The sequence below is a fragment of the Pongo pygmaeus genome, chromosome 3 (genome assembly GCF_028885625.2).
Source record: "Pongo pygmaeus isolate AG05252 chromosome 3, NHGRI_mPonPyg2-v2.0_pri, whole genome shotgun sequence".
NCBI classification, from domain to species: domain Eukaryota; kingdom Metazoa; phylum Chordata; class Mammalia; order Primates; family Hominidae; genus Pongo; species Pongo pygmaeus.
This window is the reverse complement of record NC_072376.2, coordinates 44,168,196-44,184,993: the sequence shown is the minus strand read 5'-3', so window position 1 is coordinate 44,184,993 and position 16,798 is coordinate 44,168,196. Positions and strand designations below refer to the sequence as shown.

Below are 16,798 nucleotides of genomic sequence, written 5' to 3'. Positions count from 1 at the left end.
TTGACAGTTAATTATGTCCTCTTCCCCCACTGCTTCTGAGACTTGAACATACATGTCGGTAATTGTTAGTACCAGGCTGCATTGTAATTATCTCCCTATCAAGCGCAATTTCTGGGCAATATCTGTTCAATTTTATATTTACTCACGTGACCTTAATGAGCTTGACATTTAAAGGCCTGCATGCTGTGAACCTCATCTGCTTCCCAAAACTTATTCCCACCATTTCCTTACACAGAACTGGGCTAGGCAGATTTGACTGCTTGCAGTTCAAGAATAGGCTTGAACTTGCTGGCTGCTTTGCTTTGCTTTCACTCATATTCCTAGCATGTTATTTAATGGAATCTATATGAACTCTGGCACCAGACCTAGATTGGAATCCCTGGTTTCACAGCCATATGACATTTGGCAAATTCCTTAATCTTTTTGACCCAGTTATTCTGTCTTCAAAATGGGAAAGATAATGCCAGTTTCTCAAGGTTGTGAGCTTTATGTGAGGTAATATATAAAAACATTAGCACAGCATCTAGTCACATGGTAGACAGATGTCATCGTTGAACCTCCCGCTCCATCTTTTCTCTGCTCTGAGTTAGTTTCCTCTTTGTTGAAAGTGTATCCCTTAATCAAGACTGAATTTAAATGCCATTTTCTTTTATTGTTCTTCCAACTCACCAGATTGTAGTCTTTTTTATTTGATGTTCTGCAATACTCAGACTTCTTTTAGATTATTTATGTTTTTCATGTGTTATGGTTATTTTGTACTTGCTTATCCCTACATTGTGAGTTCTTAAAGAAAATGTCTTAATATTTGTTTTATATAAATCATAGTAGGTACTTGCTAAATTGTGTTAGTAATGACTATTGCAAAGCAAATATAAAAATTAAGTTTCTTTAACCAGTTCTTTTTTTTCTTCAGTCTTTTTTTTTGGCCACATTGATTACAAAATAGAAAATGAATTTGTCACCTCTGTTATGACAGCTCACCTTTTTATTCATATATCCTTAAATTGAGAGAATCCTGTAACTCGTCTCTTGACACTAAAAGAGAGAAGAGATTCACTTATCCTTCCGGAAAGGAAGAGGGAAGGCGTATTTATCCATCTTTTAGACAGGTTTCATGTTAGTGGGCTATAGTTGTTGAGAAACGTAAAATTTTACTATATAATTTTTAAATTAATAATTGTAATTTAAAACAACATATGTGCTTAGCTTTTAGAAAATCTTTTTTTCTTCTGCTGTGTGGTATTTATTTATAGCCTTGTCTATTCTGTCATCTCAAACAAGAGGCATTCTTTACTATTCTTGAATTTCCTTTGTATTTGTTTTTGTCAGAGACTGTTTAGTTTTATCAGATTTCTGTATAATACTTGGGTTGGAATTTTTTGTGCAGCCTTTTGTGTTGCACTGTTCTGTTTTGTGATGGTGGGTTAACTAGGAATCAGTACTCCAACTAGGATTGGGATGGCCAGATAACTTGTTATAAGAATGCAATCAATCTGGCCTTTCAGTTTGAAGTTAAAATGAAAAAAAAAGTAACAAATTTAGAACAAAGATGAAGGCCATCCTCGAGTGGCTAAATATATTTATTTTTATTTTGTCATATCATGAAGCACCATCTTTTCACATATCAAACTATAATTTTATAAAACAATAGAATCAAGAACTCATGAAATATCCTCTTTCCTATAAGTTCTATCTTAAGCAAAAATAACTTCTTTTTCTCACCTTACACATTTTAGCTGATGCATGCTGAAGTTATCAAAAGATGAGAAACAGGGTCTCCATTTAGAAAGCTGTAAGGCTAAAGTCCCTACTCAATGTTTGCCAGTTTGAGATTCTATTTTGAAAATAGGGGCAATATTTAAATTTAGCCCTGTTTTCCCTTTTGATTTCAGTAAATGGTCAACACTTGACCTATTTATGTATCGTTTGTGCAAGAACTCAAGGTTTTTTTTTTTCAGAAGGGGAGATTTTTAAAAATTCAGTTATATACTCTAGAAGCTTCTAATCTTAGAATTTGTAATAGTATATCCTAGTACCCAACAACTCAAGGATAATTTTCCAAACTTTAATTTTTATTGACAGATTTCCAGCTTTATTCAGCAAATTCTAGTTTACCAAAATTTCAAAGTACTTGTTAGTTGATTATGTATTTAAGTTAATAATTGCCTAATAAATCAGAACTACAGAATATTATTAAGTAAGAAAAACAAGTAAAGTTAATAAAAAGTTTATTTAATAGATTATTAAGTCATGTTAGAAAATGGAATTTTTATGTCTTTTAGGGAGTACACCTTTAGGATGCTATAAAAAACTAATAGAATATCATAAGAATGGACACCTTTCTTTTAAATATGTGAAGACCTTTAATATGGATGAATATGTAGGTAAGCTATACTTAAATATATTGACTATTATTTGGATATGTTATATTTGGAATAAAATGAATGTAGTTTTAGAATACTAGTATATTTGAATTTATGTTTTGAATATAATATTAATGTATGAATATATTTCCAAAATGTACTGCTTTGAGATGAGATTGGGAGTTTATTTAAAAACCTGTATTTTTGTGATAGTAGCACAGAATAGTGGAAGGCATGAAGGACTAGAAATCAGAAGCTCTGCATTCATCCTGGGCTCTGCCACTCAACAGTGATGTAACTTTAAGCCAGTCTACTCACATTTCTCATTCTCTTTTTTTCTTAAGGCAGAGTTAAAACCAGTGTTGTCAGGATAAACTAAGTAATGTATATGTAAAAGTAATTAATTAATTATTTTTTCAAATAAAAAGCTATATTGGTAGCCCTGGAGCTTTTATAATTTATTGTTAACTTGCCGACCTGAAATCTATGATGCATAGAAACTCTGTGTTAAAATTTAAATATAGAAATGTGTATTTAATGGTAGCATAAATAATAGCCAAAGAAGTGTTGTGATCCCACATAATCTGCATACATACAGGATGAATAGAGGAGGAACATGGCTATCATTTCACTTGAATGGCTAATTAATTTATTTTGAGCTTAACATGCAAGTCAGTTTCATTGGTTAACATTTTGTGTTTGAGAAGAGTATAGTTACTAAGTGCACATGAGCTAGACTGTCTGTGTTTGAATCCTAACTCCTTTGTGAACTATGGGACCTTTGGGAAAGATTCTTATGTTTCAATTGTTCACCTACAAAATGAGACAATAGTGTTCCATAGATGTTTTATCAATTAATGCATACATTTAAGGTGATTAATACTGGGAATATAATCATATAGTCCACATAAAAATGCTTTTAAATTGAATATGGTATAGAGAAGTTAGATATATTAAATAGCACTTAGGATTTAAAAAGAAAAATAAACTTTAGATTTATTTCAGGAATACTTATATTTTTATTAACTTCATCTTTAGGACTTCCGAGAAATCATCCTGAAAGCTACCATTCTTATATGTGGAATAACTTTTTTAAGCATATCGATATAGATCCTAATAATGCACATATCCTTGACGGGAATGCTGCAGATTTACAAGCTGAATGTGATGCTTTTGAAAAGAAAATAAAGGAAGCTGGAGGAATAGATCTTTTTGTTGGAGGTATGTAAAAACCTTTTGTCATTAACTGTTAGTGTTTGAATTAGGGATTTTTAAATTTAAGAAAGAAATCTTCCCATTGTGTAATGTAAAGAGCACCTGTGGCTGTCCATAATACCCATTTATTCTGCTACTGATTCCTGTTTTCATTTTCTTCAGAAAATAATCTTAAAATTCCCGTCTTAATCTTCAAACTGACAGCTGGAATCGTTTACCTTATGCCTTGAGAGGTAGATCCCAATCCCCGTTAAACTCTGATAATTACCTCTTTAAAGTTGACAGTTTACTACATCTTTCAAAATGAGTAATATGTTTCTTTACCTAAATGATAGCTTCTCTTTACTATTTCTTTAAAACTCTAACCAGCCTACTTATCAAATTACAGAGTTTAAACGTTTGCATGAGGAACAGGTGGATTTTAGTAGATTACTTTAATTGTTTCATCTTACTGAGTAATCAGTTAAGAATGACGTAAAACTTTTTACTTACCAGCCTTAAGTTAATATGATTTAAGCTGTATAATTGTCATAATAAATTCCAAAATTAATGTCTAATTTACCAAATTCCACTTGTAATTTATATATGTGTGTGTGTATACATAATCTACAGTTAAAAATAGGAAGTTTTTTCCTTTGTAATGACAACGTGGTTTTCTATTATCAGTATAAACTATCGCAGACAGCTAGCTAATTGCTATAATAGTACATCAACTAAACTAAAATCAGATTTTTTTGCCAGATTCTTTAATATTCAACTAAAAATACTAATGCTGTAAATTATCTGTATATAACTTATTATTAACTTAATAGAACACTGATCAAAATTACATGAATTTGATCTTCAATAGAGCTGTCCTGAGGTTAATTTATACTTGAAGTGGCCAAGTATGGTTGAGATAGTTGATTATCGCTGGGGGAAATTTGGTTTTAAAGTCAGATGTAAAATTGTATCCTGTTTTAGCCACTTAGTATCTGTATGACCTTGGAAAGTTTATTGAAGTTCAGTATAAGTACATCATTTGTAAAAGAGGATTAATATTAAACATTCCAAAATTTGTGAGAATTAATCATGTTGTAACATGTATAAAATGCCTTACACAGTGCTTGCTATATAGTTGGTACTCCATAAGTGCTACTTCAGTCTTCTCTTTCTCTCTCAACTGTAAATGCTGAAATAATTGTCCCTTAGAATTACTGAATTCCTTGGGATTTTTACCGAATTCCCTCTAGGGACATCCAGCGAGACTGAAATCTTCTCTTTAAGACAGTTTTTACTTCTACCTAGCAGAGTCAATAACATTTACTTTCTTGATAGAATGGTTGTTTATTGGAGCAAGAAACCAAGTTAGACTATTGCTTTTCAAATTGGAAGGTTATCTGTTTTCAATAAAATTGACTAATATTACTTCAGTAATCCTAGAGAACATTTGCATACTCCTGCTTTGTACGTATGACTCAATTTTGAGATAATTAACCATTTATACCTTCCAATATTCAGGCTAGACAGTAGATATTTGAGAGTGTCTGAGGGGTGCATAGACCATCTAATCTTTAGATTTTCTAAGCTCCACACCAAAATCTAGTAGAATTACTGGAGTACAACATACTTCAACTGCTTATATCAAAAAATGTTTTCACTCATTTACTATAATGCAAAAAAAGGCTCTTAGTTGTTTGAGGTTCATTATTAAAAGTGGCTGCTTGAAAGTATCTTCATTTGTAGACTTTCTTTCCCCTGTTAATTTATTGACCTTACATAAGTATGCATGTGACAAATCTCTTGTAGACTCAAAGATAGGAAATAGATTTTACTATGGGGAATAACACTGATAAGAACACTTGATTTTATTCCTTTGCCTGCCTTCCAGAAAGCATTCATAGCATAAAATAATGTTTAAGCCTGTAACTCTTATCCAAGATGTCTGGTAGAACTTTCCTCTTTCCTTATAACTTTAAATCATTTCGTACTTCTTTTTAGCTAATTTTTTTTTGGGAGGGGGTTATGTTTCTTCAGTATAAACCACCTCAGTTCTCCTTTTGAAATAGATGTTGCAAAAGTTATAATTATTTATGTTTATCACTGACACCACTAAAAAGAATTTGACTTGGTTTTTTAACCAATTTGTCTTAAGCTTCCTGTAGTTGTGTCCCTGCTCTTCCTCGCTCCCAAATATATTTTAAGAGAGTTCCTGTGCCTCTTACATTAACATCTTCAGTGTAGTCATGGATGATCCAATGCCTGACATTTTATATGTACCATCTAAAGGACATAACTGTGCACAGAGAGAGAAGGATTATTGCATTTTCTTTGAACTTTTCCTTATTTGGGATGCCCTATTATTGGATATGTATTCATGAAAGAATCTCATTTGTTGATCTAGGTTTATCATCATTGGATTTTTAGATGAGGATTGGCATCTGGGTCTTACAACTACCCTTCTTTTGTTCCAGGGTTTGGTTAATAAAAACTCTAAGAACTGTGCCAAATGGGATCAAAATATCAGCTTTATTAAAGGTAAAGTTGAAATAGAGATTGCAGTTTGGGCTTGAAGCCAGAATGGGGTTTTTCACTCCTGCTCTTTGAATTGGAAACAGTAGAATGAGAAGAGCTCAAAAATGTTAATCTGCTATTGCTCATTCCAGGGAATTAGAGCAGAGGTCCCTTTCCTAGAGGGAAGAGGGAAAGAAAAAGGAGGAAATACATACTCAAATGTTCTAATTCTTCCTCTGATGGCAAACGTGTTGAGAGAAAGGGTAAAAGGTGTATCATGCAATTCCTGACTTAACCCCAGCAATAAGATACACAAACACGGATTTTTAAAAATAAAATCTAGGGCTGGGATCCGGTGGCTCACACCTATAATCCCAGCACTTTGGGAGGCTGAGGTGGGCAGATCACCTGAGGTTGGGAGTTCGACACCAGCCTGACCAACATGGAGAAACCCCGTCTTTACTAAAAAAAATACAAAATTAGCTGGGCGTGGTGGCGCATGCCTGTAATCCCAGCTACTCGGGAGGCTGAGGCAGGAGAATCACTTGAACCTGGGAGGCGGAGGTTGTGATGAGCTGATAGCGTGCCATTGCACTCCAGCCTGGGCAACAAGAGTGAAACTCCATCTCAAAATGAATAAATAAATAATTTTAAAAATCTAGTTTTACAATAAAATCTTAAATATATAAACTTTTAAAATATCTTAAGGCAGTAGTATCTTGAGTTTTTTATTGTTGTTGTTGAGACAGAGTCTCGCTCTGTTGCCCGGGCTGGAGTACAGTGGCTTGATCTTGGCTCACTGCAACCTCCATCTCCCAGGTTCAAGCGATCCTCCTGCCTCAGCCTCCCGAGTAGCTGGGACTACAGGCACTTGCCGCCATGCCCAGCTAATTTTTGTATCTTTAGTGGAGATGGGGTTTTGCCACGTTGGCCAGGCTGGTCTCAAACTCCTGACCTCTGGTGATCCACCTGCCTTGGCCTCCCAAAGTGCTAGGATTACAGGTGTGAGCCACTGCGCCCGGCCTAATAGTGTTTTTAAAAAGTAAAAATAAAAGAAGACAGTGGGGAAAATGTTAACCTTCTGATTTGGTTGCATGCTTGGATTCTTTGCTTTGGTAGAAAAAGGAAATAACTAATGGGATCAAAAGTAAATTAACTGGAATGATTCTAGGGTAACTCACAAACTGAAGGAAAAGTTAAAACAACCAAGTCTTTGGAAAAACAACCAGAGAACCTCAGATCTCAGAAGTAGAAACTCATCAATCTTCTCCCTGCAGTGCTGTCATTCCAGTGCTTCAGTTCACCATGTCGTCTTCCTTACTGTATCCCTGGTCAAGATTCAGATTCAGACAGAGATTCTGATTGGCTCAGCCTGAGACAAGTGCTTATCTCTAGACCACAGTCACTTTACCTAAGAGGGATATAGGAAATTAAAATTGTTCCAGCCCCTCTGGTGAGGGGAGCAAGGCAGAAGAGAACAAGGTGGGAGGTGGAATAAACTATAACGAGCTGACCAAAGAATAGCAACCATACATTCACTTATCCAGCCATTATTTAATAAGTGCGTCCTATGTGTCACTTGTTGTTCTAAATGGTAAGAATATAGTAATGAAGATAAAGCCCTTACTTTCATGAAGAGTACATGTACATTCTACCCTTAGAACTGTAGGAACACAGGAGTGACATTTACTCCAGACAATGAGTTTTAGAGATGTTTCATAGAGGTGCTGATATCTTAATTTAGACTTAAAGGCTGAATAAGAATTAGCCACATTTAAAAAAATAATTTTATATCAGGAACCTCAGTTATTCATAGCCAACAAGCAAATATCTTGACCCATCTCTGTTATTAACCTTTGCTCATAATTTCAGCTGAGCTGTACACTTCTATGAGGCCCAAATCATCAGTGAGGTCACTAGTAGTAGATCTTAGCAGACTTCATATTTTTTCCTGAAGCTTGTATTTTCCTGATCCCATCCTTCCCTCTTTACACACATATAGAGAAATATAAATGTTAGGGACATGCATACCTAAGAGGAGAAACAGAACACTTTTACAAATCTAGAGAATTTAATGTCTATAATTAATATATATTTATAAGCAGATACATACTTAATAGTAGAAATAGTCAATGCATATTAACCATATGTAGGTCTGGCCTTATGTCTCCATATTAAAATTCATAAATTGTTGTACTTTGGCATTCTGTACTTGCTTCAATAGAGTATTCATTTCTTCATTTTTCAAAACTGGGTTACTCTTTGTCATATTTTATCTTCTTGTGGCCTGGGAAAATTTTGTTAAACTTGTGTGCTAAGTGTCAGTAAAATAGAGATATCATTAAAGTAAATATGCAGAATATAAATGTAAAAGATATTTTAACGACTCAAGGAATTGGTGGATTTATTTTTTGGCTGAGGTTACCAGAAATGTGACTAGCTACTAGGGTACTTATAAATAAAACTCGATTTATTTATGTCATGGAAAGATTCTTAAGTTTGTGAAAAGCATTACCTTCCATTTCCTTCAAATAAGAATGTCATATTCCTGTCTATGTTTTAGAGGTAATCCTAGAATATTAGAGTTGGCACTAGGTCTCTTTAAAGTAGTGTTTTTAAAACTGGTTGTCACCCATTATTATATCATAAAATCAATATAGCCAGTCACATGCAACATTTTCCATTTGTTAATGAAATGCAATGTCATAGAAAACAGCTTGTATGGTTCCTAGTAAGGGTAAGTATGATTTCATGGAAATCTTAATTATATTTTATGTTTGTGTTGTATATGTGTATATCTATATATACTAGATTGCAATATCAAATGTTATTTCTTACAAGGGTTACAGTCAGAAGTTTGAAAAAAAAAACTGTTGCCCTAGACATTATCTTGTCCAATCCACACATTTTTATAAGTGAGGAAACTCTCCTACAGAAAGGTCTACTAGTTAATTGCCCTATCTGGACTACAACCAAGTAAATTAAAGTGTGACTATAAAGATGTCCAAGTTAGGAATCAGAAGACGGATCCGAGTCCTGTCTCAGTATTTACCCAGCTGTGACGTTGAACAAGTCACTTATTTTTCTTGAGCATCAAAATTTCCTTTTGTGTTTAAAAAAGGTGGAGGAAATGAGGGAAATAGATGTGGCTAATCTGACCATCTCATAAGATTATTAAATAATATTTGATAATCTGTTGTGATGATGCATGTGAAAGGACTTTATAAATTATCGAATGTTATATTAATATAAGGTGATACTTAATTTTACTATTAGAATCATGCCAGCTCATTGCTAAACATGTAGAAAACATGGAAACATTTGTTGAATCAATAAAGAAACAAATATTTTAATGCAGTAATAGGAATTCAGGTATAAAATAAAACAAGGTAAGTGATTTTTTTTTGTTCTTTAACGCACATTGAACTTTGTGAAACCTATTTACTTCATGTGTATATGTATGTATATTTCTTTTGAAAGGAATTGGTCCAGATGGTCATATCGCTTTCAATGAGCCTGGATCCAGTTTAGTATCAAGGACAAGATTAAAGACTCTAGCAATGGATACCATCTTGGCAAATGCCAAATATTTTGATGGAGATTTAACAAAAGTGCCAACTATGGCTCTAACTGTTGGTGTGGGGACAGTGATGGATGCTAGAGAAGTAAGCATTAAATGTTCTTTGCTGTTTTTCTTTTGATGTTAATATATTAATATTTTGGAGGGGTTATGATGCTGAATAAGTGATATTTTGATTGCATTCTATTTGCAGTATAAATTGTTTTCTAGTTTTCAGTAACCAACTTTTGTCAGTCTCATTGACATGTTTAGGGATCAATTAAGTCTTTTGGAGCTGTAAACTAAGAATTAAGCACCACCACTTTTGAGGTACTACTTCACTTGCTTATTCCTGCTCCAGTTTGAGGTCCTAAAATCTTACTGATCACATGATTTGTTTTTTATTGAAAGTGTCTCATGACAGGACCGTTGGGACAGTGATGCAATGCTAGTTACACTACATCTTTTTTGGAGCTCACAGGATGATTTAAATGCTTTTTGACTGTATGTTATGTAGGATGATAGAGCCCTGTTGGTTTCCAGCAGAAAAGGAACTCAGCTAGGGCTGCAACTGTTTTACATTTGGTATATTTAAGCATGGAAGAACTCTGAACAGCAGACCCTGTGTAATTTTTAAGTTTTTTTAAATTGGACTGTCATTTTCTTCCTTGAGAATACAGAACAAATTGTAGTCAGTTCATGGTTATATGTGGTTAAATTACATGGAAACCCAGAACTCTGTTCCTTTCTGGTAGCCAGATGGGACAGGTTCAGAGGAAAAAAATATAGACAAGGTATGATGAAAAAGTAACTTATCTTGATATAATTATATTTAAACTTGAACATACTAATAGAACTGTCCATCAAAATATATGAGAAACCTAGAAATCATAGGTATATGAAAAAAGACCTTTCAAGGACTGAAATTTCATAGTCAATAAGTTGAAAAAAGGATTTTAGAGCAATCTTATTTCTAAAATGTGAAACTGTGTTATGTAATAGATTTATTACATTTAACAAGATGTAAGTTTTAATACAGTTTTTATGCTGATTTTTAGAACAAACAATTACTCAAATATTGAGTTTTTTCTTTGGGTCTTTTTTTGCCCAGACAGGAGTGCAGTGTGTGATTACAGCTTACTGCAGCCTCAACCTCCTGGGCTCAAGAGATCTTCCCACCCCAGCCTCCTAAGTAGCTGGGACTTCAGGCACACACCACCATACCTGGCTGATTTTTCAGTTTTTCAGTTTTTTTGTTTTGTTTTGTTTTTTTTGGAAGTGACAAGGTCTCACTGTGTTGCCCAGGCTAATTTCCTTATTTATTAAAAATTACATTCGACTTAAAAATTCCAACCAAGAAGGGATGTGGAGGATTTAATATGAGCTTATAGATTTTCATAAATCATTTATATCAGTCTATGAGATGATTAAATGTTGATTATTCTTTAAAATTAGCTTTCATAACCTTTTAAAATAGTGTTATTGCTACACTTAAGTAGCAAAAAGCTGTATCAGTGCAACATCTGCCTGAGCACTGGTTCTCAAACATTAGTGTACATAAGAATCACCTGGTATCCACACCTAGCTTGCTTCTTTAAATTTAGGGATTCTGCAGTTTGAACAAACAACAAATTATTCCATATAGTTTGTCCTTTCCCATGATATGAGAAATAATCTCCTTGAGAGTAGAACAGGTATGATATAACTAATCACATATCAGATCAAGTCTATTTAAAGACCAATTTGTTTTATCTATGCCTTAGCCATAGATAAACACCAATAATGAATTCTTCATCCTATACTAAGCTTCCAGCAGCCTCCTTTCTCTCCATTCCCTTCATAATGTTAATGCCAGGTATGTACTTACCTTTTCTCACCAATAAAAGTTTGGTTGTCTTTTTTTTCTCAGTATATATACTTGATGTTGAGATTTCTTGCCACCTGTCCCATTACCTTTTTATAGAGTGTGCATCAATAATGAAAAGAGTCTTAGCTCATATTGTCTAATTGTTAGAACTTTTACAAGAGGCAATGTAATGTAATTGTTAATCGCTAAGAATATGCACTGTAGAAAAAAACTACTTTTTTGTATCTTACCAAAACATTGGGCAAGTTACAGAATATGCCTCAGTTTCCTTATCTTTAAAATATGAGTAAGAATAGTATTTCTCTCATGATGGTGTTTTGAGAAGTTGATGAAATGGAGTATTTCCTCCCATTTTAGGTCTAGTTATAAAATATGTAATACAAAATTTGTTATAAATATTTTAGAACTACAGCAATTTTAACATTGTTTTTTAAAACAATTGTAATGAGGAAAAAATGTTTAAAGATTATATTGCAAAAATATGTGTGTAGATGAGGTGTTAAATGGGATCAATTTCCAGCTTAAACATGATAAAGAAAAGATTCTGACACATATACATTCACATTTGCAACATGTCATTGCATTATTTCATTGGCATTTAGGGACTGGGGACCAAGAGCTTGGATTTTCTGTAGCTTATAAAGGTAATATCAGTCATATGTGATTATAAGACAGTTCCTATGTGCTTATAAGACAGTTCCTATGTTTAAGTAGATCCCTAATCCTTCTTTAAATCCAGTTTTTATTCTGAGTCAACTTTGAATAGCACATGTTCAGTGAAATGCTCTTCAGGCTTTTCTTGATAACTCTTCAAATTACCTGTTGTTTTAGAGTCTTTGCTTTTCTGACATAACATCTTTTGCTTATCTAGACTACAGCAACTTGGTGTATCATTCTAGATTGTATAAATTATTTATAGATTTGTAACTCTGCTTTTGCAAGACAGTCCTTTTGTTTCTTTTTCTTCATTGTCCCACGTTTCTTTTACACATCATCATTTACTCTGTTAAAAATTACAGGTATTATAGTGTTTGTATTAATACCCCATAACAAGATATTGTGTTGCTTTGTTAAACTAGAAGCAACATTTTGTGCTTGTTAACCTTAAAAAGTAGAAATAAATACCTTGAACTATTATGTGGAGCTATGTATTTTTCTTACTCTCAGAAAAAATATTGGTGCTGAAGTTCTCATTTAAAAAAATAGAGCTTCTTACTCATTTGGAACAAGTTTTAACAATTGATGTTCATAATTTTTCAGGTAATGATCCTTATAACAGGGGCACACAAGGCATTTGCCCTGTACAAAGCAATAGAAGAAGGAGTCAATCACATGTGGACTGTTTCCGCTTTCCAGCAGCATCCCCGGACTATTTTTGTATGCGATGAAGATGCTACTTTAGAATTAAGAGTTAAAACTGTGAAATACTTTAAAGGTGAGCACTGAATTTCAAAAGTCCACTGAGATAATCTGTTGTGGATGACAATTAAAACTTACTGTGACTGTGGAGTTAAATCCCACACGGTGACCTACTGAAAAGTGGCAACACACAGCTGGTTCTTTCAAGGAATGGAAAGTTCTCCTCTCAGATAATAGTATCTTCAAAGTAGTACCTATTTTTTCTTTCATGAAGAGAATCTCTTCAGTCTCTATTTTCAGTAAACAATTTTTCTTGAAATCCAAGGTTTAATAATTTGCTTTCATATTGAATATACAAGACCAAATAACCCAAAAGAAAATGTATCTTTGTCCATTCTGGATTTCTTTTCATGTTTACTAGTCCCACCTCAATCCCTCTTCCTCACTCCCCTCTAACCTAAATTCAGAACCTAATCAGTGGATAATAGAGATCTCCCACTATCTAATTTAATCTTTACAATTTTAAGCCAATTTATTCCCGTATATTAAAGTTATAATGTCTAAATGTTAAAATAGTATGGAATAAACTCTGCAAGTAAGCAGGAGTTTGATTGCCCAGACTTCATGTTGATTTTCCTTTTTGCTTTTTCCTGTAGTCTAGTTCAGTAAGTCAGAAACCTTACTGTACCAGGCTGTGTATTACAAAACACATATGCTTGATGTAATGGTTTTAAGAGATTTTCAAGGGACATTTTGCCTATACCCAATGTAGAACCCATTCTCTGATTTAAGAGTCAGCTCCACATATTACACATATGTAAGCAAACTGTACAAACAGGTGATTTTCATAAAGCACCTGTATTTACATAGCTGATATTAAAAGTTACATAGTTGATCATATAGATAGGTCAGTGACAGTATGTAGTATGTATGCTACTTTTGCTACATGATTATACCTTTTAATCTTTTTTACTCTAGTAACTAGGTATTTATTTTAATGCCTATTGGAAAATACATTGAATAAATCAAAGCTATATTTTTTGGATATTATTGCTTAAGACAAGGTCCAAAAAAGCTACCATATTTGGCTCTAGTACACATTGATCTTGCTGATGTTGGACTGTGTCTTAAAACTGGTGTCAGATCATAGCTTACTGGGTAGCATTTTTTTCTCAGTGGTACATAAAATGATGTGTCTTACAATCTATAGCATCTCATATTCAGAAATAAAGTATATAATCTGAAATTTTTAATTCAATGCTAAGAAAACCAACTCATATTTCATGTATATGTGTGAATATGGCAAATATCTTAAAGGTGTTATACAAATAACTGACATTTGGCAAGCATTGAAAATAGTCTATTTTTAAACAAAATGCTGATCATGCTTTGTATGTAGTTTTGTATTTGTACTTAGGTTTCATGAGCATTTTCCTGTTTTACTAAATATTTGGAAGCATTTTAATGGACAGTTAAGCACATAAATGATAATTTATTTAAACATTTCCTTATTGTTTAACACTTAAAGATTATTTCTAGTCATTTATATTTTTACCATTTAAACTACTAATTTACCAAGCCACAAATATATCAGATTAAACTGAAAAATTGAAAAACTGAAAAACTTCTGATTTGTGAATAAAACAGAGCATTTGATGGAGTTTTAACTCTGTTTTCCCATGTAATCCTTCAGATTTCATCCCAAATAATAGATTCCTTGAATACAAGGAATCGTCACGATCCACAAATTTTAATTCCAGTTTTAAGGAGATTCATTTAACATGGCCATTTTCTAGTCCTCATTAAGTCCCAGATAAATCCCTGTATTAATCTAATTTTGTCACAATTTGGTTTTTATCAGATTTTTATATATTGATGAATATTTAATAAGATATTTAATAATAGCCAATATCTCTATGACCAGGCACTATTCTAAATGCATTTTACTTATTGATTTACTTATCACAAAAATGTTATGAAATGGGTATTCATAGTCCCATTTTTAAATTAATAGGCTTAACAGAGACATTAAGCTACTTACCCAAAGTCATACAGCACATATTTGGGCAGAGCTGGGTAACAGAAATCAAAATCAGGCTGATCTCTGGAGTATGTAGGCTTTTGTCTATTCTGTTATACTGCCTCCCAGAATAAACTCTAGGTATGATACCATCTACATCAAAACCATATTTCCATCTGCCTTTTCCCCATATCATAATCACTGCTTCCATAAAAGGTATATAGACATATGTTAGATAATTTAAAATAGAAGGGTGGTAGATGTTTATATGTATTTAGTTCTTTTAGTTCATCTATCTAATTGTAAGCTCTTCCGGAAAATTTTGAAACAGACCATTCATGAGAGGATAGCTGCACTGCATCAAGAGGACACAGTATTTTCCACTTTGGAGCTGTATTTCTGAAGAGGTTTCAGGGTATCAGCCTCTGTTAGGATACCTCCTTCAATATGAAGACAGAATTTAGATATTCTAGGCTACATATGGGCCTCATTTTACAGTATTTTAGTAAAGGGTAGAGAAATTGAATATTCTTAAATAAACATATTTCAAATGTAGTTTGTATACTTTTCATACCTCCATTGAGTTACTAGTATATCAAAATACTGGAGGATGTAAATTCCTATAATTGTCATCCATAACTCTTCAAATTCCATTCACATCACTACCCTTTCTTCTGTCATCACTAAAAAGTGCCGACCAGAATCTTAAAGGGTTTTATTTAGTGCCTAGATAAGATCTAGGTTAACTAGATCCAAAACAATAAAAATTGTCAGTAAATGCAAGTTTATTTCAATATATACCTATATAACAGTATATACCTTTTGAAAGATAGAAGTTAATCACAAGACAACAAGTTTACTACCTGGGGATTTGTTTTATTCATTCTCGCTTTTCATTTTTGCTTTTTAAATAGAACAGCTTTATCTTTGATTTTTAGTATATTTTCATGACATCATCATCATGAGTAAATTTCCTCTTACTTTGTATTTAGGCTTCACCTCAGTAGTTTGACAAAGGTAGAATGAGTTCATTTTGAGTCAAAACCATAAAAGTTACTTTCTATAGACATGGGTTAGAATCTGTGACATTTACCCTTCTGGTAACGTTTCAGGAAGTCTGGTGCATTTTTATCAGAATTATTTGTTTGACTTAAGTAGCAATTATTTATTTATATAAAATTCATATGTAGAAAGTTGTCAGTTTTTACCTAAAGTCACAGTAAATATTTGACTTAATATCTAAAAAGCAATTAATAGAATTTTCAAAATAATTATTTCTAGTTTGGAAGCAGTCCTATTTGATGTATAAAAGATATATCCAATGTATAGTAAGGAAAAAAATTTTATAAAGGAGTTGAATTTTTAATATTTTTACTGATATTTTAAGTTGCATGTATTTTAAAGCTCTGTGTATTCTTTCCTTAAAGTTGTTAGCAAATGACAGATGAATACTATTTAAGTAGAAAAATGATCCTCTACAAAGTGATACTCTGGAAAATGTTGCATCTTCTAAATCATACAGCTGATATTACCCTTATCTTTGTTGTCCCCTCTCCTACTGGACGTGAAGTTTCAGGTGACCTTCAAGCAGGCTGTTGAGAAGCATTCTCTTACTTTCAGTTGCAGCACTAGTGAATGGAATGCTTCCCCCTTCCCTCGTTTAGAGTCCCATTCTTATGGTTAGAATTTCTCCTACTACACAAACACTTCCCAGTACTCTTTGCTTGTCCCTTAAAAGTGGGTCTTTCTCAAAGTTGGGATTTTAGAGTCCTTTTTGCAGCCTTTCTGACAAGGAACATCTGTTTACTAACAAGCAACCTCTCTCTCCAATCCAGTAATCCCATTTCCTGCAAAACCGCACTAAGTGCCTTTCCCCACCCTCCCATGTTCTCAATACCGGGAAAATTTAACTCATTTCTTTA

The 16,798-nt window shown here is 33.1% G+C and overlaps 1 protein-coding gene across 3 annotated transcripts in view; it reads left to right on the top strand.

Annotated features, from left to right (window-relative positions):
• Nucleotides 1-16,798, top strand: part of GNPDA2 (glucosamine-6-phosphate deaminase 2) — a 35,535-nt gene that overhangs the window by 5,962 nt on the left and 12,775 nt on the right. For all 3 annotated transcript variants that reach the window (XM_063663619.1, XM_054484821.2, XM_054484822.2), the window contains 4 exons: nt 2,283-2,384; nt 3,402-3,584; nt 9,552-9,736; nt 12,758-12,932. In XM_063663619.1, coding sequence (XP_063519689.1) covers nt 2,283-2,384; nt 3,402-3,584; nt 9,552-9,736; nt 12,758-12,932 — 645 coding nt within the window. The remainder of the gene's footprint in view (nt 1-2,282; nt 2,385-3,401; nt 3,585-9,551; nt 9,737-12,757; nt 12,933-16,798) is intronic.